The sequence below is a fragment of the Anser cygnoides genome, chromosome 19 (genome assembly GCF_040182565.1).
Source record: "Anser cygnoides isolate HZ-2024a breed goose chromosome 19, Taihu_goose_T2T_genome, whole genome shotgun sequence".
In the NCBI taxonomy this organism is placed as follows: Eukaryota; Metazoa; Chordata; class Aves; order Anseriformes; family Anatidae; genus Anser; species Anser cygnoides.
In genome coordinates this window covers 5,301,089-5,324,908 of record NC_089891.1, presented here as the reverse complement: position 1 = coordinate 5,324,908, position 23,820 = coordinate 5,301,089, and the positions used below count along the sequence as shown (strand labels likewise).

The 23,820-nt window shown below is 55.6% G+C and overlaps 1 protein-coding gene across 1 annotated transcript; it reads right to left on the bottom strand.

Annotated features, from left to right (window-relative positions):
* Positions 1-304: 304 nt before the first annotated feature.
* EVPL (envoplakin) lies at positions 305-23,733 on the bottom strand. The gene is made up of 22 exons (XM_013179244.3): positions 23,506-23,733; positions 17,787-17,886; positions 17,158-17,312; positions 16,424-16,547; positions 15,656-15,781; positions 15,338-15,376; positions 14,493-14,654; positions 13,786-13,893; positions 13,017-13,112; positions 12,441-12,566; positions 11,373-11,519; positions 11,079-11,233; positions 9,716-9,813; positions 8,817-8,998; positions 7,892-8,070; positions 7,316-7,454; positions 6,532-6,725; positions 6,270-6,420; positions 5,759-5,842; positions 5,560-5,670; positions 4,962-5,054; positions 305-4,118 (listed from the first exon to the last, which is right to left on the bottom strand). Exons 1-22 carry the CDS (start codon positions 23,577-23,579, stop codon positions 669-671), a joined length of 6,093 nt encoding a protein of 2,030 aa, XP_013034698.3. The 5' UTR covers positions 23,580-23,733; the 3' UTR covers positions 305-668.
* Positions 23,734-23,820: the final 87 nt, after the last annotated feature.

The window sequence follows — 23,820 nt, the reverse complement described above, 5'->3', positions numbered from 1 at the left end:
GTTGTGGATCAAAATAACGTGCAACTGCACCCTTTGGTGACCAAGTCCCAATTTCAGAGGTGTCCAAATGACCAGGGAGCAAAGTCCCATTGGTTTTCAGTTTGAAAGACAAATGTAGCAAAATCTTTAAAAATATGGACTCACACAGAGAAATTTAGGGTGTTCAGTGCTGTGAGATTGGGGGAGCAAGGAGCAGCGAACCCTCTATAGATGGGGCCTCAGGGCACACGACTGCATGGGGGCACCAGCCTTACCTTTGGCCACTTTGCAGCCTCGGGCTGCAGAGAGAACACAGCCACAGAAACACACTTACTACGTTTATTGCATGCAGAAGAATGACCCAGCCTGAAAACACTCTGCCTCTCCCCCCCTTTCTGGGCACAACCATGTTTAACCTGCTGCCAGAAGAAGTTCTTGCAAGCAAACCCCCTCTGCAGTCACAGCATCGCCTCGGGGCGGCGGGGACCCCGCGTGCTCAGGTCCTTCCACGATCACGTTTTTCTTCCTCGCACGAACAAGCTGCGCTGGGAAGCAGGGATAGCTAAGACAGAAGAATATGCAGCCCTAAATGCTAGATGCTCCGTTCCTGTGATCGCTGCTGTGGGGAGAGGTTTTTCGAAGGGATGAACTCCGGAAGGAACCGGGTCCAGTGCTCGCCTGAATCCCATTCAGTGCCTGAACCGTGAGAGCTTGGGGGAGCGGCTCACCTGGTGGTAGGGCTGGTAGCCCTCCGAGGCTGCCGGGAGCAGCAGGAGGCTGCCCAGCGAATCCTTCTGGCAGAGAGCCATGGCCTCCTTGTAGTTTATCTTCTCCTTCGTGACAGGATCAATGAGATCTTTCTCGTAGTTGGACTCATCCTGGAGCCTGTTGGCCAGGTCGCCTGTTATCATCCCTGTCTGGGCGGCTTCCAGCACGGGGATGCGACCAGTTTTCTTGGGATCGATGAGTCCTCCGGTTAGATGCTGGACCTCCAAGTAGGGGAAAGCGCTGTCCCTGGTCATCCACCCCTTCTGGACTGCTTCCCCCACGGACAGCCTCCGCTTGGTCACTGGGTCCTCAATCCCCGTGAAGGCTTTCTGGGCGTTGAGCAGTCTCTGCATGTAGGTCCTGTCGATCAGCCCCCTCTCGATTGCCTTGTGGACTGACAACCGGTCCCGAGAAATGAGGTCTATGATGCCCCCCGTGGCAGCCTGGGCTTCCAGGAGCTTCTGAGCTGTCATGGGATCAAGCAGCTTCTTCGCCACAGCAGTCTTGATGTTGTACTTGGTGTCAGTGGTGGTGTCGTACACCCCGGCGATGGGGCACGTGTCATCACAGAAGCCCTTCTGCGAGGGTGAGGGGAAGAAGTTTTGGGTTTGGTGGGTGGTGGGTGACTGGAGCGGGGATTTGGAGATGATGGAGCCGATAGAAAGGGATGACAGAGGCTTAGATTCCCCGGCCACCAGCAAGGCGAATTCAGAGATGGGAATCTTGCCGTCCCGGTACAGCTGGTACTCCTCCTTGGTGATCCTCCTCAGCCTTAGCGCATCGTCGATGGAGTACTGCTTCCCGCTTTTCTTGTCCAGGAGAACCGAGACCTCCCCGTTCGGGCCCAGGGTGGTGACTTCCTCCCAGTCACACTCCAGCTCCTGCAGCTGGATATACTGGCCTCTGTCTATGATACCTCTCTTATAGGCTTCGTAAGGGGACATATCCTTCCCCGTCTCAGGGTCCAATATGGAGATCTTGGTGGAGAGGTTCGTCTCTCTCATCTGGGTCTCATGATTAATTTCTTCCCGACTGACCCTTGACTGGAGATCTCGGATGAACCTCTCCTTGTTGTAGATCTGGTCCTTCTCCCTCAGGATGTCTGCCTCCAGCAGGGAAAACTCATGCTCCAGCTGCTTCTTCTTCTGCCTGTCACTCTCAGTCCGTTGGTTGAGCAGTTTGGACTCCTCCCGCAGGAAAAGGACTTTCTGCTGTTTCTGCCTCTCCAGCTCCCGCAGTTCGCTCTCCAGGTTGGCTCTCTCCTGGATGGCCAGGTTCCTGGCTTTCTGCAGCTCCGTCTCCTCGCGAGCCCATGTCCTCTTCATGCCTTCAGCTCTCTCAATCTTCTCCCTGAGCCTCCGCACCTCCTCTTCAGCCTTTTGCTTGGCCCCTCTCTCCCTGCTCAGCAGCTCCCAGATGCGTGCGCGTTCACTCTCCAGTGCTCTGTCCTTCTCCACTCGAATCACCTCCTTGTAGATGGTCTTCTCCTGGGATTTTGTTTTCTGCAGGACGTCAATTTGCATCTGCAGGTTCTTGCACTCTCTCTGCAAGTTCAGCACCTCCATCTTCTCACGGTCCAGCTCCAGGCGCAGGTTGCTGGCAGACTGTTCGAGGACTGGGTCCTTCTCCAGCTTTACCACTTCTTCCATAATGATCTTTTCTTGCACCGGGGCTGGGCTCTCCTCCAGCTCCTTTATCCTCAAGGTAATTTGCCTCATATCTTTTTCCAGCGCAAGCCTCTTGCTTCGATCCTCCTGAAAGTTGAGCAGCTTCTCTTGCTCTTCCACCAGCGCACGAAGCTGTTGCACATCACGTTCCATACGGCGCCTGTTGCTCACCTCCTCGTCCAGGCTCCGGCTCAGCCTGTTGTGCTCATCTCGGAGCTTTGGATCCTTTTGAGTAAGAATCACCTCTTGGACAATGACCTTTTCCTCTGGCTTCCTCCTCTCCAGGAGCATGTATTTATTCTGCAGGTCGTAGATAGCGTCCTCTGCAGCTCTCCTCTTTTGAGACATGTTACGCACTTCTTGGCGGAGGCGGTCAGCTTCTTTTTCCAAGAGTGGGTCATTCTCATATCGGATGACTTCCTTGTTGACCAGCTTGGTTTCCACCTTGGATCTCTCCCTCTTCCACTCGTCCCTTTCACCCTGCAGCCTAATGAGCTGCTCTTGGGTCCTGCCATTGGTGTTCACTAGTTCATTCAGCTGTTGTTTTAGCCTGTCGATTTCTCTAAGAATTTCTGGACTCTTCTCATGTTTCACCACCTCCTCTATGACCTCCTTAAGCTCCACCACTGGTTTCTGTGACCTGAGGACATTGAGCTCTGCTAAGGCCTCTTCCACTTCACTGTCAATCTTTGTCCTTTTCAGGGTAACTTCCTGCAGCTCTCTTTTCAGGTGAGCAATTTCCTGCTCTGTTTCAGGATCCACCAGGAAAATTTCATTGACCCTCTCTTTAACTTCTACCCTTGGTTTTTGCTTCTCTGCAATACTGTACTGGCTTTGCAGCTCTCCCAGCTCACCTGTAAGCATTAAATTCTTGCTCCTCTCTTCTTCAATTAGGTTTTTAAGCTTGGTAGACTCTTTCAGTAACTCTGGGTCCTGCTCTACCTGCTTCACCTCCTTCACGATAATTTTGGGTTCTGCTGTTTCAATTAGTCTTTCCACCTCCTCAATCTTATTCTTCACCTTCACTATTGCTTCCTCTGCGGACTTTCTCTTGAAGGATTCCTCATCAATTTGTAGCTGCAGGGTCCTAACGGACTTCAGCATTTCTGGGTTTTTCTCCAGTTTGATCAGCTCCTTCACCACCACTTTCTCTCGGATGTTGGGCTGCTTTCGCTCTAGCTGATGCAGCTCTCTCTTACGCTGCTCGAGTTCAGAAGCAGCAGCCAAGCTTTCCTCCTGGAGACGCTTGATCTCCTGACGAAGACTGGCTGCTTGACTATCCAGGTTTGGATCTTTTTCAATTTTTGTTATCTCTTTGGTGAGGAGCTGGGCAGGAACTGCCTTCTTCTCATTCTCCATCTGCGCAAGCTTCTGGTTCATCGCTTCAATGTCTTCTTGCAGGTTCAGCCTCTTTTTACCTTCCTCTTCAATCTGCTGTGTCATCTTAGACAGGCTGCTCTCCAGCTGTGGGTCTCTGTAGTATTCTACCACCTCCTTTTCTTCCACTCTTTCAACAGGCCTCTGAGTCTTCAACATTAGCAGCTTGCTCCTGTGTTCCTCCAGGTCCTCTTCTATCTTGGCCACTTTTCTCCTTTCCTCCTCCAGCTGCGTTTTCAGCCCCTCAGATTCCCTGCTCGACATGGCTTTGTTTTCAGACTGCTGGGTTTGCTCACGTACAACCTGAATATCCTCATGCACTTCCTTCTGCAAGGAGAAAAGAAAAAAGAATTTAAATAAAAATAATAGCCAGGGAAACCAAGTCACTCTCTGAATCAAGCACGGAAGCCTTTTTTATGACAAGGCATGGCAGGAGGCAGAACTGGTACAGAAACCTGACAGCCTCCAGATGAGGCTGTTTGTAAATGACAGATGAGGACACATTAACACCATCTCAAGCAACTGACGTCTTAAAGAGTTTCCACCTGTCAGGGAGATGCTGCAGCAGCCCACAGCGGTGCTTTGTGCTGCCTCGGAGCTGCGGGAGGATAACCTGGCCAGTTCGTGCTGCGCAGCGTGGTGATGGTAACAGCACAGAGCATCCCCATTTAATCTCCTGTCCTTCATGAGCACACTGAATAGAAGCCATCCAGACCGGAGAACTTCCCTACAGGTGAATCAAGCCCTAGAAAGGCATAAAAATCCTACTGCCTGGAAGTGATTCCAGAAGTGTGTGAGCACAAAGTTCCAGCCACATTCACAGATGAATGTGAAATTCTCAACCCATGGATGCTGAATAGGCATGGCTGAAAACAGGAGTTAACATTCCTAGTTTAAGTATTTTTTTCTAGCAAAAACTACAGCTTCAGTTAGAGTTTAGGGCCCACAGAAGTGACGAATGTCACAAGCTGAGATCAGCTACAGTGAAACTGTTGTTACTTTAGTCTTTGCTCAGTGGTTTCCATTCCTGTCCTTCTTAACGCCTGGATGTGGAGACCTGGAGAGGGGTGGGGGAGATCCCAGGCTGAGCAGATGGTGACAGCTTTGGAAAGATCATTTCCAACCCCGATCTAGAGTACCCCAACCCTGCCACAAGCTCTTAGCTGGTACCTTCTGAACAATCTTCTTGGCAAACTCCAGCCAGCGGAGCCGCTGTTTATTTTCTGCTGCCAGCTCCATGTAGAGCTTGGTTGCATCATTTTCCTGAAAAAGAAACAGCCGTGAGAGCCTTGTCCCACTCACCCTAGCACAGCCCCGTTGGCTGATTTTTATTCCCTTTTTATTCGAATACCAAGTTATACCCAAATCTCAGGGGATATACAGCAAAACAGCAATGATCTACATTATTCTTGTTGATTCCAAACAGAGAATGCGTAAATAAAAGGGTTTGGAAGGGACCATCAAATTTGTGTTCATCGAGAGATGCCTGTGCAAGCCCACACACCTACACTGTAGCATTTATCTTCATGCACAATATATTAAGAAGGCATCATCAGCAACCTCAGCCAAAGGTACCAGAAACATTCTTAATTCCTGATCTCACTTGCTGCTTTGCCCCATAGACAAAGAAATCGCTGATGACATTTGTCCTTGGGCTTAGAATAATGATCAACTGCGGCTGTAAGAGTGGATTAAGGCCTTGCAGAGCACACAGGGCTTGGGTAAGGAGCTAGAAAATATTTTCTGTGCCTTTATCTTAACATTTTACCTGGGCCTGGATGCTTTCTTGCAGTGGGGTTACACGCAGCCTCTTTGCAGCAAAGTCTGTCAGGGTAGGGTCCAGAGAAGAGCTGTATTTGCCTGCTTGGAGTTCATAGTCCTGTTCAGAGCAGAAACAGAAGAATCAGCTGGGATCTCTCAGGTGAGATGACGATAAGGGAGTGTTACACGGGAAAACCCAACCATACATTGAGTGTGGACTGCACGTTCCGGGACTGTCTGACCACTGTGTTCTTCTCAGGCTCCTTGCTTTCGATTTCCTCCACCAGCCTCTGCAGGAGAGATGCGTGATGTTAAGAACAGGTTGGAATAGCAGCCAGAGACCCCCACATCTCATCACCTGAGCTAGTCAGCTTAGGATCTGCTCAAGGAGAGAAAGATGCAGGGCCTGGGTGCAACATCTCAGCCCTAGGTAGCATTTCAGATGCTATCTTTCAGGAGCTGCGTGTGCTCTCTCTGTGCAGGGGGTATCAACCTTGGGGTGACTACCACAGATGAGAACACCAGCTCTGTAGATGAACACAGCTGGGCAAGATAAATCATCCGTGTGCTGCAAGCCATTGTCTCCTTTTTCCAGCTCTGGGGCAGGTGCAGCACACAGCGAGGAGCTGGTTGGTACCACTTGGCGTGCCATTCACAAAAGCAAACTCCTCCCGTGCTTGTAATGTTACAGGTTGGGGTGCTTGCCCTGGAACACACCTTCTGTGCCTGCAGCTTGTAATTGATCTGGCTTGGCCCATCCGTGGTCTTCACTTGGTGTTTGGGTAGGTTGTTCATCCAGAACATCAGGTTCTCATTGGAGTTTTGGAACTGCTGGTAGGTGAGGCTGATATTTCTGAGGGTCTTCTCTCTGCACGGCACAGAGGTGAACAGGAACATTAAGGGCAAGGGTAAAGATTCATGTGCAAGTTCCTAAAAAGACACCACGGTGAATTTCACCACCAATGGTGATGTTCCTCACCGCTGGTCCAGCTGGTCTGCCACGGCGTGGTAGCGATCGTTGAGGAGCTGCACCTCCCGCTTCTGCCGGGGCAGGTCAGGGCAGTACTCCTGGAAGTTGTTCTGCACGGCGCTGCAGCTGTGCTCAGCGTCCTTCAGCCCCCGGTTGAGCTTCAGCACACACTCCTCTTGGGCCACCAGGTCTCGCTTCATCTTCTGCAGGGGAACGAGATGCCTCCAGGTTTGCACCAGTCAGTGCCCCAAATACCTCCTTAGCACCATCCCTAAGCGTGCAGCACCTGGGGGCTAGCCAGACTCTCCAAGACACACGCACAGCATGGAAGAGATGGAGAAATGAGGCTTAGACAGCAAAGAAGGTGGGAAGCAAGGTGGGTTGGATGGAGCATGGAGCAGAAGGGAGAAGTTTTGGGGAAGTCAAAAAAGGATCACTGCAAGTCAAGGGTGAGAGCTAACGATGGAGCAGGGAGCTTGGGAGCAGGAAAGGGGCAGGATGGATACAGGGCAAAGCAATGGACAACACACAGAAGAAAGGGCAGGCAGGTTAGAAGCTAAGGGGTGCGTAGTGGATTTTAAGGACCACAAATGTAGTCTGGGAGGGACAGAGCATTCTGCAGTGAAGTGAGTGTAGGTCAGCGTACAAAACCAACACAGAGCCTTCCAGGAATGAATCCTTAGAAGGGCTCCGTCACCAGTGCCTCAGAGTGCTCAAAGCCCAGCTCTCCCCACAAGTGCTAGCAGGGCTCACCGATCTCCCCTCCCTAACAAAGAGCCCGACGTTCCCCTACCTGCAGGTCATTGGCCCGATCCTGCAGGGCATTGGGGGACGCAGGAATGATGCTATCCTGAGCCAGCTTGGCCTCAAACGTGCTGATGATCTTGTCTGTGTTCTCAATCTGAGTCTCCAGGTTCAGGGCAGCCTTAGCCCTGGGGAAGGGAAAAACGACACAAGGTTAGCTGCAGAAGACCCCTTTCTTTCCCTCTTCTCTCTGATTCCGCAGGTTTAAGCTTATTTACCGACAAAGCTCCTGCAGCATGGCAGGGAACAAGCAATATGCACTCACAACCCCACTCTGCTGCCCACACAGACGCGTTGCACTTCCCTGCACACAGCAGGGCTGGGACACGCACCCGTTGCGGTGGGCGTTCCATGCCTGGGGGGGACCGACCACACATTACACACAGAAAATCCTGTGGGGATGCCTCTGATGATGGATGGAAGCTTCCCAACCTCCCCTGGGCTGGATAGGCCACAGCCAATGCCCACACAGACCACGTGCATTTTCTCTCAAGGCCTTGTGTTGACACATCTGCGTGCCATCTTGTTCCCCTCATCCCCGCCAGGCCTTGCCACCGCCACTCACTTCTCGTTGTACAGGCTGGAGAGCATATTGACATCGCTGTACTTGCTCCTGAGGGCATTCAGCGTGACAGGCAGCTGGGAGGCCGAGGTGCTGGTGGGTTTCTTGGAAAGGAAGCTCTCACACTCCTTCTGCAAGGCATCCTTGGCTGCCCCCAGGGTCTCAAGTTTCTTTGTTGTTTCCTGGCACATCAGATGGGAGCAGAGTCACCCAACGTAGTCATAACAGGGCTGTTGCGAAAAGGTGTCTCCCTCAGGGGTGGATTTTGCTGTGGGGCTAAGGGTGCGGTAGAGCCCTCTCATGAGGTGCCGTCCCTCGGGGCACAGCCCCAGCCAGACGGTGGCTGTCTGGCAATGGCAGGGTGTGCGGAAGAAAGATGGAAGAGCTACCTGCCTGAGCCCATCCTTCTGCCAGGGACAGGTAAATACCCATGGACGAAGATGCAATACATTGAACTACTACAGAACAGAGCTTCTCCCAGAGAAAAGGAAGGGGGCTCCAGGGCACTGTGTCTTTTCCTGTGCCCTTCACATCTACCAGGCTGTATTCGCCATCAGGGGAACCAAAGCCAGCCCTTGGATTAATTCCTTCTATCCCGTTGTCTTTCATGCTACAGACTCGAGAGTGGTGGTGACAGCATCCCCATGGCAAGGTTGGGAACTTCCCAAGACTGTCTGGGTCCACTGCTCTGACACGAATGGGACATCCTGCTTCAGAGCTGAGCCAAGGGAAAGGGACACATTCCTCTAGGGTCTGCCTTAACCAGCCCCATTCCAAGGGCTCAAGCCAGCCCAAAACTCCTGCAACTGCAGCAAGGTTTTCTCCCCCAGAGCACCAGCCGTGTAATTCCCCTGTCAGCTCTGTTCTGGGTACCAGTTACGGTGCTACCATACTCATCCTGCTCCAGCCTGCCTGCTGCAGTGCCCACCTGCTGGTGTTTGATCCTCCTGACAAGGTCGTCTGTGGGGTCGCTGTAGCTCACTGGAGACCTCACTCGGTTCAGGACCTCCTTCTCCACCTGGACCAGGTCCTTGCCCACACGATCCAGGCTACCGAGAAGCTGATCAGCTTGGGGATCATCCTGGACTACCGGGGGGCTCCTGGGCAGAGCTAGTGAGAGAGCGCGTGGGTTAAGTCCCTTTTCTCATCTGCCAGCCCAGTCTTGGTACACAGCCCTTTTCCCTGAGCTCTCCCAAGCATGATCCCCAAAGCTCCAGCGACTTCTTCTGACAGCCCTGCTGCAAAGCTCTGCCCTGTGTGGGCTGCAGCTCTGAAACACACAGGGGCTTATCCTGAGAGCGGGGGTTTACGCAGCCATAAATTATTCAGTTAACTTTTCTAACTCACACAGCATGATGCAGATGTGTGCGTCTACCTGTGGTAAAGGCTTGGGAAAACAGCTTTCCCTCTGCACTGACCAGCCAGAGCTCATGTCCAAGGCAGGGACAAGGATGGCCACGTGCTGCCATGCAGACACAGTCCCTTCAGTGGGAGCTTTGGATTCGCAGCTGTAGGAATAACACAGCTCCCAGGGGTTGGGATTCAGCCACTGCTACCTCCTTATTGCACACCCCCAGCTAGTGCAAAGACCCAGACCCCAAAGATTTAATTAAGGCTTCTGGATAGGCACATCCCCACCTATCCCAGGTGTTTGAGAACAGCAGCAAGGAGCTGAAGTGAATTCCCCAAGACCAGGCAGTGAGCCCTTGGCAGCATCACGACTTGGGTTACCCCTTCCCTGCTCTCTTCAGGATGTAAGGCATCCTAACGCCGACCCGCAGGCTGCCAGCCAGCTCTGCAGCGGGCTCGACCCACGAGCAGACGTACCCTGCTGGCTGGGCTGCACCGTCTCCTTGTGGCTGCGTCTCAGGGTGCTCTGAGCTGCTGCTCGCTTCTGCTTCACTGCACTCAGCTCCCCTTCCAGCCTGCGAGCAAGAAGAATCCACATCAGCCGGCAGCTTGGGAAACCACGGCACGGGGCAAGCCCCAGCAGAGCCTGACCCGGCGCAGTGTGGGAGCTCGCAGCCTTTTGCAGCTCAGAGAGACCCCTCAAGAAAGGGGAAAGCAACAAGAGTTGGTTTGATTAGCTAATTTCTCCCAGCAGAGCCAGTGTTTCCCAGCTCTCGCCAGAAGCTAACAAAGCTGGAAATGTAGTTCACTCCACTGCAGTGCTTTGCAGGAAGCAAGCACAGGAGCTGCTTCTGTGGCTGCTGATCTGGAAGTCCGAGTCTCGCCTAGCTGTGGACAGATGAGCCCCTGCAGAACTCCATGCAGAGGGACCGAGGCTGGGAAATAAGACAAAGACAAATGTTTTTTTTGCAGGAAGAGAAGTAAACACTGGGAAATAAAGCAAGGTGCCAGATGCAGCCTGAAAAGGACAGGAGCTTCGGGACAATACCTGCAGAGCTGATAGCTAGGAGGATATTACAAAGTTCTCCTTTTCTGTTTTAAAACATGAACATGCATGACGTCCGTAAAAACAAAAAAAAATCAGTAACGTGGGATGTGTGAAGAGGGATTTTTGCTCAGCAAGAGCAGCACAACGCAATAATCATGCCTGCATGACTTGGGAACTAAACTCCCATCACGGGCATGCCCAGTGATGCTGGATTCGGGCTGTGGGCAGAGTTTTGGCAGCACATAAGCAGTGCTGGTTTATCTAAGCACCTGGGGACATGATAAAAATGGAACGCCAAAAGCTCACTGCATTATCCCCCCCCGTCTGTGGGAACCTCAGAAACCGACTGAGCAAACAGGCAGCAAAGTGCACGGTGGTTCGAGGAATGTTTTCCAGTCTCCAGCTGGGGCTGGCGGAGAGGAGATAGCACAGATAATTCCGTCCTGTTTGGCAAGTCCCAAGCTCCAGACTGATTCTGCAATGAATTTAGTCAAACCTATGCAAGTCACATGTTTGGGTGAAGAAATCAGGCCTGTCTGCCAGAAAGCTCTTTGACAGCAAGATCCGTACAGTGTGCAATGCTGACGAAGGATGGCAGGAAACTGGACAAGACAGTGGGGCTTAGGGAACAAGCCCTCAGCAACAGGACGACCAGGTGGCGTTTCATACGAGCTGATCAATGGCTCTGTTCCCAGCTACTATATCTCTGCAGTTTAGGCAGTCAGGGGATGGCGAGGACCGAGGAGCAAGCCTGAATGTGTCTCTGGGTCAGGTTCTCCACGGCAGACTCACCTGTTGACCTTGTCAATGGACTCAGGGTCTGGTGGAGGGATGGAGAAGCAAGCAGAAGGTGCCTCCTGGACCATGCCAGTGCTGCTCTGCACCACCCACATCTCGGGGTTGCTGTTGTCCTTCAGAATGTACTTGTCACCTCTGGTCAGCTGCACCTGGGACAGACACAAAACCCGAAGGCTTGGCTTTCCAGTGCTAGCCCAGGACCTCCCGCCATGGAAGGAAGATCTGGAGCACTCAGAGAAGAATCCAGTTGCCTGACACTTCGGAGGGTACCGCTAGCCAAGCCCTCACCTCCCCAGCATCCCAGTCACACAGCGTGTCCAAGGAGAGGGGCTGGGAGGGATGCATCCTGCGCAGTTTCAGAGGGCTGATCTCTTTGCTCCTCCTCTTCAGGTCAGCGATGCTCTTCTCTGCCTGCTTCACTGCCTTCTCCTCATTCTAGACAAAGCAGGGAAGACAGTGGTTATAATCAGGCTTGGATGAGGAGAAAGGGGATTACACTGCCATGGGTACTTTGGGGCCAGTTGTCTGTCCTTGTGCTGTCATTCCTAGGGTGGAGTCAGGAGTTTCTCTGTTCTTGACCCATGTCCCTTCCTCTCCCTCTGTTACTAACGCTCTCCTCTGTTTTCTTCGCTCACAGGAGATCTGCCCTTGAAAGGACAGCCTGAGTTAACCTTAGGTGATCCCACAGTGTCATATTAAATCTCCCGGGGAAGATTTTCCTTCTCAGATGAGGAGCAGAGACCTGCCAAGAGGTGGCTGCATTCCAGTGTCAGAAGTTACCGAGATCCCAGCACCTCCTGGCAGTGAAACGCATGGGAAGACACCACACCGAATACGTCCCTTCCCTCTCTCCCAGGCAAATGTTCCTTCCCAACCTGTATCTCGCCCCCGAGGTCAGATTTCTCTATTCCCTCCTCGCTCTTGACTCACGGCAGAGCTGAGGAGATGGCAGGACCTCTCCCTGCTGCTTGGGTGCCAGCAGCTCACACTCTCTGCAGGCCCTCTAACCCAAATACCTCACGTTTAGGACAACACAGCTCCTCCCTGTGCTTCTCCTGTACTCTGACAGTGCCCTGGGGCTTGGATACGTGTCCCTGATGGAGACTGCCTCCCCAGGGGTCACTGCCCCACCGCAGGAGCAGCGAGGCCCTTCTGGGGCCACAGGGATCCAGCAGAGTATTGCCATGGGCCTTCCCCTCTTGGCACAGAGGCAGGACGAGCTGTCCCAGGGGGGTTATTTACACACCTCTTCCCTTTCCCCACACTTATTTACCAGCATGGCTGTGAGGGTTGATCTGTGCCTGAGACCCAAGGTCCCCCAGGCCTGGCTGGTGCCACCAGCCCCGAAGACCTCACCTCCAGCTGAAGCAGCAGGTCCGACACCACGCCAGGGCTGTCCTTGTTGAACTTGCTGTATTTGGTGTCCAGGTCAGAGTTCATCTTCGTCAGGGAGAGGCTCACGGCCTCAGCGTCATCCTGGAACTGGAGACACGGGTAGGAAAATGGTTAGAGGTGGGAGGACATTAGTGTGTCCAGGTCTGGTGGCGTGCCTCAGTTCCCAGCCACTCTCCCACAACCTGGGGCTCACAAAACCCTACAGACCACCTCAGAGCGTGACCTTGGACAAGGACTGCACCACAGAAATAATCCCTGTCAGCAGACACGTACCAGGTAACAACAGTGAGCAAACCCTCCCCTGCACCTCCGAGCCAGCGCACCAACTGGTCCCAGCAGCAGGGCTGGGAGCCAGTCGTTCACTGAAGGACCATGTTTTGAGAGGCATTTCCCCAGAATACCCTGACCAGGTGCAAATAAAATACCCTGACAAAGCAAAGGATCCCATATTAATCCTTTTGCTGGCTCTGTTCCCATGCGCAGCCTGCCCACTCTGGCCTGACCGTGCATCCCCACGGTCTCCTCACTGCTTTTTACCTTCTTATAGTTCTCCACGCTCTTCAGCTGGCTCTCCTGGCAAATGCAGAGATTCAGAAAATTCTGCCACTCGTTCTTCAAGGCTTCCTGGTGAGCCTGCGGTGGGACAGAGCACAACTCAGTGGGCTCCAGCTGGTCCCACCTACCTCACCCCTGGCCTCCTTTCCCCAGGAGTCCCAGAGGTCAGAGGAGGGATAAAGACCGCTGCTGAGCAGAGGCAGAGCTATTCCCAGGCATCGCCTGATCCTGAATCTGAGCAAGGGCACTGCTCCTCAAGGACCTGGCTCCCACACAGCAGCCACCATTTCTCAAGGGGTTTCTGGTGCAGGGGGTCGCGAGTCCACCTCGGCTGCCCACGGTGTCTGCAGCCCTGGGAGCACAACCTTGGAGGCCAGGAGCTGGTTTCACCTGGGGGATCTCATGCCACATCACACCATGAGTTTCGCAGGGTGAACGTGGCTGCATTTGACCAGATATCTGCGCACCAGCCCAGAAGCTGACAGGCCCCAGCACACAGACGTCAGCCACCGTGCCTTGGAGGTTTCTGAAGGGGGTGAAGACCCTGCACTGCCCCCCAACCTCCCCATGGGGCCAAAGCAGACAGAGGGGTGCTGCAGTACAGTTGGTACAATGTGGGGAAAAGTGTAACATAGCAGCTCTGCAGAAGACGTGAAGAGGTCTCCTCCAACCCATCCCCTGGCTCTTGGAGCACAGATTATGTAAAGCACTCTTGTTCTCTTCTAGGGAATCCCCCAACCCCTTTCCCCACCTGGATAGGTTTGACAGCTGGGTGCTTTAGTTCAATCATCCTGTCCCCATCATCCTGAAGGTTGTTCACAAACTCCTCCTGGCTGAGCAGCTCTTTGGACTTGAAATCCTAAAGGGGAAGAGACACTTCATGACAGCAGGAGCACGCAGGGAGCGCGGAGCAGCCTCCTGGGCCTCCAAACCCCACGCAGCAGAGAACAGGCTCCCAAAGCACAGACATCTGTTTTGGTTTGTCTTTTTTTTTTTTTTTTTTTTTTTAATAGGAAGGTGCTAAGCATAACTAAAACAAATTAGGCACGCTTGGGCCTATGGAAGCATCAGGGCATTTGTTCAAAGTGCATTTTCCTAGGCAATTAACTCTCAGTTCTTCCTGGTCCCGGCAGAAAGCAGTCACTGGGTGTTGTACTTTGGACACCAAGGCTGACACGATGCCAGACCTCTCCCTCCCCTCTGACCACTGACAGCTCTGCACCCAACATCAGACAGCACTCTCCTGTATGATCCCATGTGCCAGCTCAGGGGACAGGAGGGGACGCACTGCGTGGCTCATCCCAAACCCTGGTTCCTCCCAGAGCATCTCTTCTGCCTCCACTCCTGTGCCACCAGGCTCCAGGCTGGTGGTGACCTCCAGGATGCTGGGATCCATCCTGCAAAGCCTGCACACCAGGCTTGGCCAGCCCGTGACAGCTGCTGTCCCCAGGAGCTCACCTCGTACTCCCGCCGCACGCTCTGGACGTCCATCATTTGGTCGCTCCAGTCCTGCTTCAGGATCCTGGTCTGCTGCTCGGTGAGGTAGCCCAGCTCCTTGGTGCAGCCCTGGAGGTGGTGGTACAGGCTGCCCAGGCTCTGCCCGCGCCAGATGGAAGCTTTCTGCCCGTGCACAGAGGAAAGAGAAGGTGTTGGTGTTCAGGCCGCAGAGCCCCTTCCCCTCCTGCTCCCCAGGACCCTGCTCGCCCTGCTACCCCCTAGGAGATTCCCAGAGACCTGGGTGAGACATTGCTGCCACTCGTTCTTATCTGATGGGGCCTTTCCCTGCCTCACAAACAGGATGTGTTTGTCTAACCAGACTCTCAGGTGTGGGCTGATGCCTCAGGCAGTCTGAAAGCAGGCCCAGCTCCGCTGTATTTCTCACCAAAGGTGTTCTTCAGCACTGAACTTAGGGACCCAGCTGGCTAAACCCAGCACCTTCTTCCTGGCCACCTCCTTTGTTCCAGTTGGTCATTTCCTCTCTGCAGTCCTTGTTAAGGATCAGCGCAAGCCTCAACATTTGCAATCCCACAGGAACATCCTGCGGGCTGGGACGGGGTTTTCTGCAGAGGCACCTCCCAGACCAATGACCCACAAAGGGAAGAGGCGCAGACCTCACCCACAGCGTGCCCCTGTTCTCAGCTTGCACCCAGTCCAAGGTGGGGAGGAGATGGGGAAAGAAAATGAGGGACATGACTTCACTGTGCAACACCAAAGGTAGCTCCTGCCCTGACCTGGGCATTCCCTGCCCACTAGGAAAGGAATTACTTTGCTGTGTGACCCCAGAAAACCACCGAGAAGCTTACCAGCAAGTCCTTGTATTGGCTCTTCAAATCTGCCACATCCTGGGTTATTACACAGGCAAAACCAAGAGGGGAAAAAATAATAATAGAAAAAAACTGTTACCAAAACACCAGCAGTGATAGATGTTGTCAAACTGATTTATGGAAGGTGCTTTAGAAATCGTACAGGAACCACCTGCCTGGCTCTGCCTGAGCTCAGGTCTCCCCATGCCCCCTGCAGAAGGAGGGTGGATGTTCACCATGGGAAGGAACACGTGGGATGCAGGGGCAGGGGTCCCTGTGAAGCAGACAGGACAAGGGGAGGTCGGAGAGGTGCCTTACCCCGCAGCGGATGTTCTTGATCTGGAGGCCATAGGCTTCGATCTCCTTCTGGAGGATGTTGTGCTCAGCTATTTGCTTTTCCAGCTCCGATATGCCAGGGCCATACTGTCCCGCGCTGACTTGTTTCTGTGCAAAAGGAGTTAGGCAGAGACTAAAGCAAAATACCATATTTTAGGGAGAAACCACAGTACGTGCTGGCAGGTTAGGAAAGATCTGATACCACCCCAGGAGGAAGGGAGGGGATCTTGTTGCTGTTTGCCATGATTGCTGCGGGCTGCCACTTCCCCAGCCATACAGAGGGGCAGAGATAACCAGGCCATATACCCCATCGTACAAGTCTAAGCTAAACCAGCCACTTCCCATGGTGATGTGCAGTGGGTGTGCTTAATTACCATCTGGTTTTCAAGGGAATCTAAATTGACTCCAAACTGGGCACTTCATACACAAGACCTTGCAGCGTGAAACCCAATGATGTATGGCTGTGAAGTCCTTGGAGACGTCACCTTCTCCATCCTTTTATTGTGGCATCTCTACTTAATTCTCCTCTGGTAGCTCTTAATCTCAGTGGGTCAATGCAGAAGGTCTTCCTGAGGCGTTTAAGACGTGGAAGGAGAGCCCTTCCTCCTCCCAGCTCAACTGAGTTAGCTCCACCACCGACCCACACCGTTCCTGCATGACACTGAGCACACGATGGCTGGCAGAGCCCTAAAGGCAACGTCTGGCCTTGTAGGAGTTGGGAGAAACACGTAAAAAACCAGCTGCTGTTACCATCTTTTGGTCCAGGATCTTCGCCCAGTCCACCCTGGGCCCCACGTCAGGGATGTTCAGCTTCTCGTAGAGGGCCCGGTACTCCGCACACAGCTGTGTCGTGCGGTCGTGGAGCTGCTGGATGCTGCCGAGGACAAAAGGCAGATTTCACCCAAAAAAACCAGGCTACTTTGTTGTCCCTTCATGCCACTGGCCTCCTTCAGCAGCGGAGGCACTTGCCCTGGGGTTCTCCATCACCCAGGAATTACAACCCAGGAGAAAGCTGGGAAGAGCTGCGAGCAGGTCAGGGCTGTCCCTTCCCAGCTAGGAAATAATTCTCCCCTCCCGATTTCCACCTAGAGGGGCTGGAGAGAGAAGGGGAGCCAAGCCCCAGGCGCCAGCTGAAGATCTCACACCTGAACACCCACCTCTGATTCTCTCTGCTTGCCTGAGGACAGGTCTCCATTTCACGAAAGGATTTGCCTTGGGCGTGGGGAGCCTGGGAGCGGGGCCGCCTTTTAGCTCTGCACTTTTCTGGCAGCTTTTACAAGAGCTCCCTGACAAGAGCGGGGGTCTCCTGGGAGATGGCTCTGGCAGCCACGGCACACATCATCTTTACAATGCACTGGCAAAAGCCCCAATTTTAAGGCTGATGGGTGAAGCTCTGCCTTTTCGTGGCGTTGACCGGAGCTCAGCTTAGATCCCAGCTCTGGGATGGGGGCTCCCGATCCCATCAGCTCCCACTCTGCACTCACTCTTTCTCTATCTCATTAGCTTGAGGGTGCTTCAGCCGCTTGGCACGGTCCACGTCCAGGAAGAGGTCCTTCAGCAGGGTCTCCGCCTCCTTCAGATTCCTGGCATTCTCCGCCTGGAACTCAAAGGCCTTATTCTTCTGCTGATTGCTGACATCCTGGGGACCAGGGAAGACAGAGGAAAAAAAAGCCTTGGACCACAGAGACCTCACAACAAGGACGGCCTCGATGCTCAGCACGCCGACCACGGAGGAACCCAGTGCAAGGGGATGGCTGGGGAGCTTGCATCCAGCCAAGTTTCAGCATCCCTCCCAGCCAGGGACCAGCATGGGACAGGCTGGCTGCCCTCGTGGGGCTGCTGGGAGCCACCAGGCTGGGATGTGGCACTGCAGATGTAGGTGGTGCAGCCCCCCGAGGCGCTGAGCGTAGCGCACCAAGGGTAACATTTTGGAGGCCCTGGCATGCAGCCCTAAGGGCTGGGAGGCTCTGCAGGGTGCCTGGTTCCTCCCCAGCCCCGGGTCAGCCCCCAGCCCTGCTCCAGCAAGCTGATGCGCAGAGCAGACACCTCATCTGTTATTCTAGGCGCTGCATCTCTAGGCAAAGCCTTGCACCTTCCCTCCGCCACATCTCACCTGCGTGAGCCTGGCCTGCGTCTCCAGGATGTCCTTCTCCACCTGGTCGGCGTTTGTCTGCATGCGGGTGATGAGCACGGCCAGATCATTTGTGGAGGACCTGAGGGTGGGAGCAGCAAAGCAGAGGGTGGGCGAGGGCAAGTCTCACCCCCTTTCATCACTGCCCAGGGCCTGATAACAGCGGTGCGTTCACAGCAGGTAGGTGGTGGATTTTTGCACAGCATGGCTCCTTGCTGCAGGACACTGCAGATGCTCCAGAGCTCGGGAGGATTCAAAAAGCAGTGGAGGGAAGGGGAAAAAAAAAAAAAAAAAGAAAACCCTGGAGGGCTCCCAAAAGCACCGACACCACATCTGGCTTGGGGAGACCTGGCGCTGCAGACAGCTGGAGGCCGGGAGAGCACCCCGCAGAGGCAGCATGACGTGCCTGCCCTGCTTGGAGGCACTGCTCTGCCTGGCCACCCTTGGCAGCTGGCAGAGGTAGGCAAGACGGTCCTTCAGCCTGGCCCGGAGCTGCAAAGTGCTCTGCGTTTCGGCCCCACGTGGTGCTGCAGAGCCCAACGCCCCCCAGGATGGGGACATGGTGGGCGAGGAGCTGCAGCACAGGCTACGAGCCCCTCTGGGCACTGCGTCAGCTGCTGCAGTCACGTTGCTTTCTGGGCTTGGGAACAAGTTTCCTAAGGCCGTAGCACAAGTACAGCCCTCCTACGCCCCAGTGGAGATTCACTGGAGGTCCCGGGGACCATCCCCTGTTGTCTCTCACCTCAATGCCATCACACGGTACCACAATCCATCACCTTTACTGTGAATAAGCACCCAGAGCCCTGCCAAAATGACTGGATCCAGAGCCCCCAGCAGGGCATGGGGTGGTTCCCAGCCAGGTAGCTGCAGCCCTAAAGCTCCCCGCGGACAAGGAAGCACAAGGCTCGGTGCCACCTTTGTCCTCGTGTCCTGTGGCTTCTGATAGCGCTGCCCTTGGGGATGGAGCTGGCCCTGGCCTCCAGGCAGGGAGGTGCAGAGCTGCCAGGATGTGGGCGAGCAGGGGTGCGGACCGATAGCATCATCCAGGGACTTAGGCCCATGAGTGACTAAGGTCAGCGGAGGCTGAGTTCGGTTACCTGCTGTCATCTGAGACCTGAGCGAAAGAATTGGAGCAGCAACAATGGGACCAGCTGAGAGTAGGGGGACACTTCTTCAGGACCAGCTGGTACAACCTAGCTCACGTCTTTTGAGGAGGAGGAAGGTAGGAGAGAGGCGCTGCCCTACTGCGGAGCCACCCACATCTGCCCTCCAGCCAGCTCGTTTCCTTCCCAGTCCCTGCACCCAGCCAAGTGAAGCTCTGCCCTTAACGGCCCCAGCAGGCTCCAGCCATTCCGTGGTTCATACCCAAGGTGAGAGCAGATGCTGGACGTTCACTTATTACAGCCTCGAGTGATGACAAAGTGCCCGTTAATGTTATAGCTGCGTCCAGCCGGGCTGGTGTCTAAGTCACAGCCCACACTGACCTTAGCCGAGCCCGTGCAGCTCCAGGGAGGCGCAGCCCAGCGCTCCTGCTCTCAGCATCCTCCTCTCCCCTTTCTCCAGCTCCTCCCTTGTTTGCGATTGCCCAAGAGGGCGGCGTGGGCCTGAGACACAGCAGCTTCCAGCTCCCTCGGGAGCTTTGGGCTGGCAGCGTCAGCCGGCCGTGCCCCAGCCTCTCTGCCTGCAAAGCGCACGGGGTGCCTTGCTCCGGCAGTGCCCTCCTGCACGGGGTCTAATCCCAGTGGAGACAGCCCAAATAGGACATTCATCACCTGCAAAGCATCACTGCTCGCTACAATCCATCTTCTCCATCCCTTAAACATCCTTCCCACCCTATCTGTGGCCCACGGATGGGTTTTCTGGGGCAAGCTGCAGTGCTTTTGGCGCAAACCACACAAGAGGGTGGCTGGGAGCAGCACGGAGCAGGGCTCAGTGCCTGTGAGCCTGAGCACACGGCCGGCTGGGGCACCAGGAGGTTCCCCCCTCCCCAGGAGCTTACAAAACATCCCACTCATCCCCGACACGCCTGGAATGAGGTGGTGTCCCATGAGCAAATACTCGAGCACCACCCAGGTTTCCTGCCCAGACTCCGCGCAGGGAGGAGCGACTGAGTCATGGGCTGGCTGCCGGCCCGGGGGACGGGCGCCTCTCTCCAGCGTGCCCCGAGACACCCGGGTGAATTCAGCTCCCACCTGGGATGCCCACATTGATCCCCGTTGTGACAGGACCCCGGATCGATGCCTCTGTGCCTCTCGGAGCAGGGAGAAGCGAGGCTGCAGCCTTCCTGCAGAGGGGAGATGCCCAACAAAGCCTTTTCCTACCTGTACACCCTCCCTGGCCGACGGACATGCTGGGATGCCCCATCCCTCAGTTCACAAGGATAAATGCACGGAGCAGCTTGGTTTAGACCACGCCACAGCAAAACTACAGACTGGAAAGACCTCAACAACCTTCTGGTCATAGGGTGGGAACGATGTGTCTCCTACTGGTCCCGAAGCAGCAGGGGCTCAGCTGTGCCCACCCCAGCCTTGGCTCTGCATGGTGCACTCGAGGTTAGACACGAGGCCATTCTTAGAAATGACCCAACCTTCAGGGAGGAAGCGATGCTCCCCAGAGAGCATCACCTCAGCAGGACAGGGGGTCTCCTCTACGTGTCCGGGAGATGCCTGTGCCCACCAAGGAAGGAAGCCTGGAGGAGGAGGAAGCTGAGAGCCTTCACCCAGCAGCTGGGCTGGATCTCCAGCCTGCAAGCAGCTGAACAACCTCAGGGCCTACAGGAGGGCAGGCTGGTTGTTTGGGGAGTGCTGAAGCTGAGGAGAAGTCCTGGGAGGAGCAGGGTGTCTTCACGCTGTCCTGGTGGCCTGTGAAGACCTAATGCATGCCTGGCCAAGTCAGCCGTCCTCAGCTGAGACCAAGCGGGTTCCTCAGGAGGCTGTGCGTGCTTGGAGAAGGGCCCAAACCACCACAGACCCTCCTGTCTCAACCACAGGCTACGCTGAGAGGAAAGCTAGCCTCTTCCATCCACCCATGCAGCCCGTAGGCCATGTCACCATCCTTCAGGGCCTTGTCACCATCCTGTGGGGCCATGCCACCGTCCTCCGGGGCCGTCCCTCCCATCCCATGTACCAGGCCCTTCTATCCCAAGAAGCCCTCACACAACAGGAGCTGACCACAGCCCAGGCCCACATTTCAGAGTGAAGATGCTGAAACCTGGGCCACAAGGAGACAACTTGTCATGGGGCAGGATGCGAGGCGCCACGAGCTCCCCGTGCTCGCAGCGGGCCCAGGCGTGGTAAGCGGCCGCAGCCACGGGCCTGCCGGGATCGCTGCGGACACAGCTCCCGCTGCGGAGCCAGGGCAGGCCTCCTCCCTAGGGCTATCTCCCGCCTGGAAGAGGCAGAGCACCGTCATTATCGTTATTAATTGCTTCATTTCTCATACCACTTTCTGCCTCCCGGACAGCCCAGCTGCACGCAAGGGACGGTGCCTCAGTGGGCAGAGGACGTGTCGGTGGGGCCACGGCGCCCACCCACCCCTGCACCCTGCCCCTCCTCTCCTTCTTCCCAAGGGATTTGGGCTGCAAGCGACACCCCAGAGCTGGGGCTGTGCTCCCCAACTTGCACAAGTCCTCGCTCTACCCCTCCAGCCCCATCTGGTCACAGCAGAGAGGTCCCCAAGCCCCTGCTCCCCCCCCAGGACTGCATGGCTTTGGGCTGCAGAGGAAGAAGCAGAGGCAGGCGGTGGCTGAAGCGGCCATCCTGGGAGAAAATTTGCCAGCCACCTCCGAAGCCACCCACCCGGAGCCTTTGCAGAGATCACACCCAGGCACCCAGTCCAGCCAGATCTGATTCGGTTCCACCTATGCATGAATTTTCCCTTTCAGCCCTGCAGTGTGACTCTTCCCAGGGCTGGGCACAAACCAGAGGTGGCTACGGGCTCCCCGGGATGCATCCACCGAGCAGAGGGCCCCGGGAGCTCAGCACCACTGCCTCTAGGATGGAGATGAGGTCCTGCTCCAGAGGTCCCTGCCAGGAGCTGCAAACTGGGAGTCCCGGAGGCAGGGAACCTCGGCTGCTGCTGAGCCTCTGGGCCACCAAGAGCAGCTATGGGCCACCAAAGTTTTCTTGGGGCCATCTGCAGAGCATGTGCTGGTCCTGAGACAACTCATCCACCTTCATTTTCTCAGCTAAAGGTGGCAGGATGCTGCTGACCGAGCCCCAGGCTGTGGCCAAACCAATTAGCCATCATCTGATGGTCAGTGCCTCCAAAAACAAGCACGACCAGCTCGGTAATTGCTCTGGCTCCAGCCTCCATCCTGCACAAGGAAGAGGTGCAGGACTTTGCTAGGGTGCGATGCCCATGCAGGGAGAGAACCTGGCCCAAAGCCCCCAGTGGCACACTGGGGACTGCAGCGAGCTGTCCAGCAAAGCTGCACAAGAAATCCCCAGCCTGGTTTAGGAAGCCGACAAGCAGCATAGGCTGGGGAGGTGGATGGATTGCACTGGACGGACTGAAAACAAGAGGCTTGGAGCTCTGAGAGGCCCCAGGCCTGCCTCTGCATCGAGTTTGAGAGCGCTCAGCCCCACTGGGGCAGAATTGTGGGGCACCAGCTTCCAGGTCACACGAGGAAACCTCAACCTTTGCCAGAAGCCCCCTTTTCCCCAGGTCCCTGCCCATCCAGCAGCACCGAGCCACCACCCTCCTCCACAGCTGTTTGCTGATGTTGGGTTTGGCCCCACAAACCCCACACTGCCAGCACCACGCTGCGCCCACCCAGGCGGCTGCAGCCGCAGCGTCCCGGGCAGCTGGTGCCAGTGGCCCCTCTTCCTGCAGGCTCCCTCCTCCTTCTCCTCCTCCTTCTCCTCCGAGCCACCCCTTCACAGCTTTCCTGGCCTTTTACCCTGGGATTCCTGCAGAACTAGTCTGCTGACACTGGGAAATGCAAAATTGCTGAAGGAAGGTGGAAAATAACCCCGAGTTAGGACCTGCAGCACAAGGGAGGGATGAGCGCGCTCCAGAAGCTCCCCGGGCAGCATCTCCTCCCCTCCTGGTCCCACATCTCCCTCCCCAAAGCTTACAGGGTCTGCTCAGAGCAGGATGTGGCCATCGGATCCTTTTGGTGCTACCTCAGCCTGGTCTGAACGAGGCCACCTCCGTGACTTGGCCCGCAGAGACCCCACCTGTCACCAGGATGGATGAGACCAGCACCAGCAAACCCGTCCCTCGCCCATCCCCACCCGAGCATCCCTGTCCCAGGAGCGCCCTTCCCAGGGCAGCACCCCACCAGCCTCACCCAACAGGCACGGCTCAAACCCAGGACCTCAGATCCAGGCGTCCGTCTGCCTCGCCATCGAGCCGAGCCTGCTCCACCCAAACAACGAGGTCGTGCTTGTTCTCGCTGCTCCTGCCTGCCGAAAAGGGGCTCTGCGCCTCCCCGCTCAGTGCTCTAAGCTCATGCTCAGGCCCTGCGCATCCCAGGGGTGCAGTGATGCACCTGGGCTGGAGCACGAAGCCCACCAAATTTGAGGAAAACACAGTCAGCCCCCAGAGAGCCCTGGCTTTCTGGCTGCTCCACAAAGAGGGACGGTCTTGGGGTAAATCCCAAAAGCTCCGAAGCGCTCGTAGACATCAAGAGCCCTCCCCTCGTCCCCAACTCCAGGTTCACAGGGCAGCTTTCAGAGACAAAAGGGGCTGCACTTACTTGCTCGGCTTGGCGGGGGAACCTTTGCTGGGGGAGCTTCTGCTCGGGGAGCCTTTGCCCACCCCCTTGAACATGTCGGCGAGGTCCCGGCTGGTCTCGCGGAGGCGGCGGCGGCGCGGCGGGCGCTGGCGTCCTGCTGGGCTCTGCGGGGATGGAGTGCCAAGGCTCAGCAGGGGAAGGCGGCAGCCCTAAAGAGCCCTTTCTGGGAGGCTCCTCCCCGAGCGCAGGTGAGCAGCTGCGGAGATGGAGGCACGCTGGAAAAAAATCGACTCGAAAAACCAGTTTGGGGTGGAAAGAGCAGAGCCCCAGAGGGAG

Excerpts from the sequence above, each read along its gene's own strand:
- EVPL (XM_013179244.3), bottom strand. The coding sequence starts at position 23,579 with ATGTTCAAGGGGGTGGGCAAAGGCTCCCCGAGCAGAAGCTCCCCCAGC. Across the intron at positions 15,782-16,423 it reads AGATCCTGGACCAAAAGATG|AAACAAGTCAGCGCGGGACA; the intron begins GTAACAGCAGCT and ends CCTTTTGCACAG. Across the intron at positions 5,843-6,269 it reads ACAAGCTGCAGGCACAGAAG|AGGCTGGTGGAGGAAATCGA; the intron begins GTGTGTTCCAGG and ends TCTCTCCTGCAG.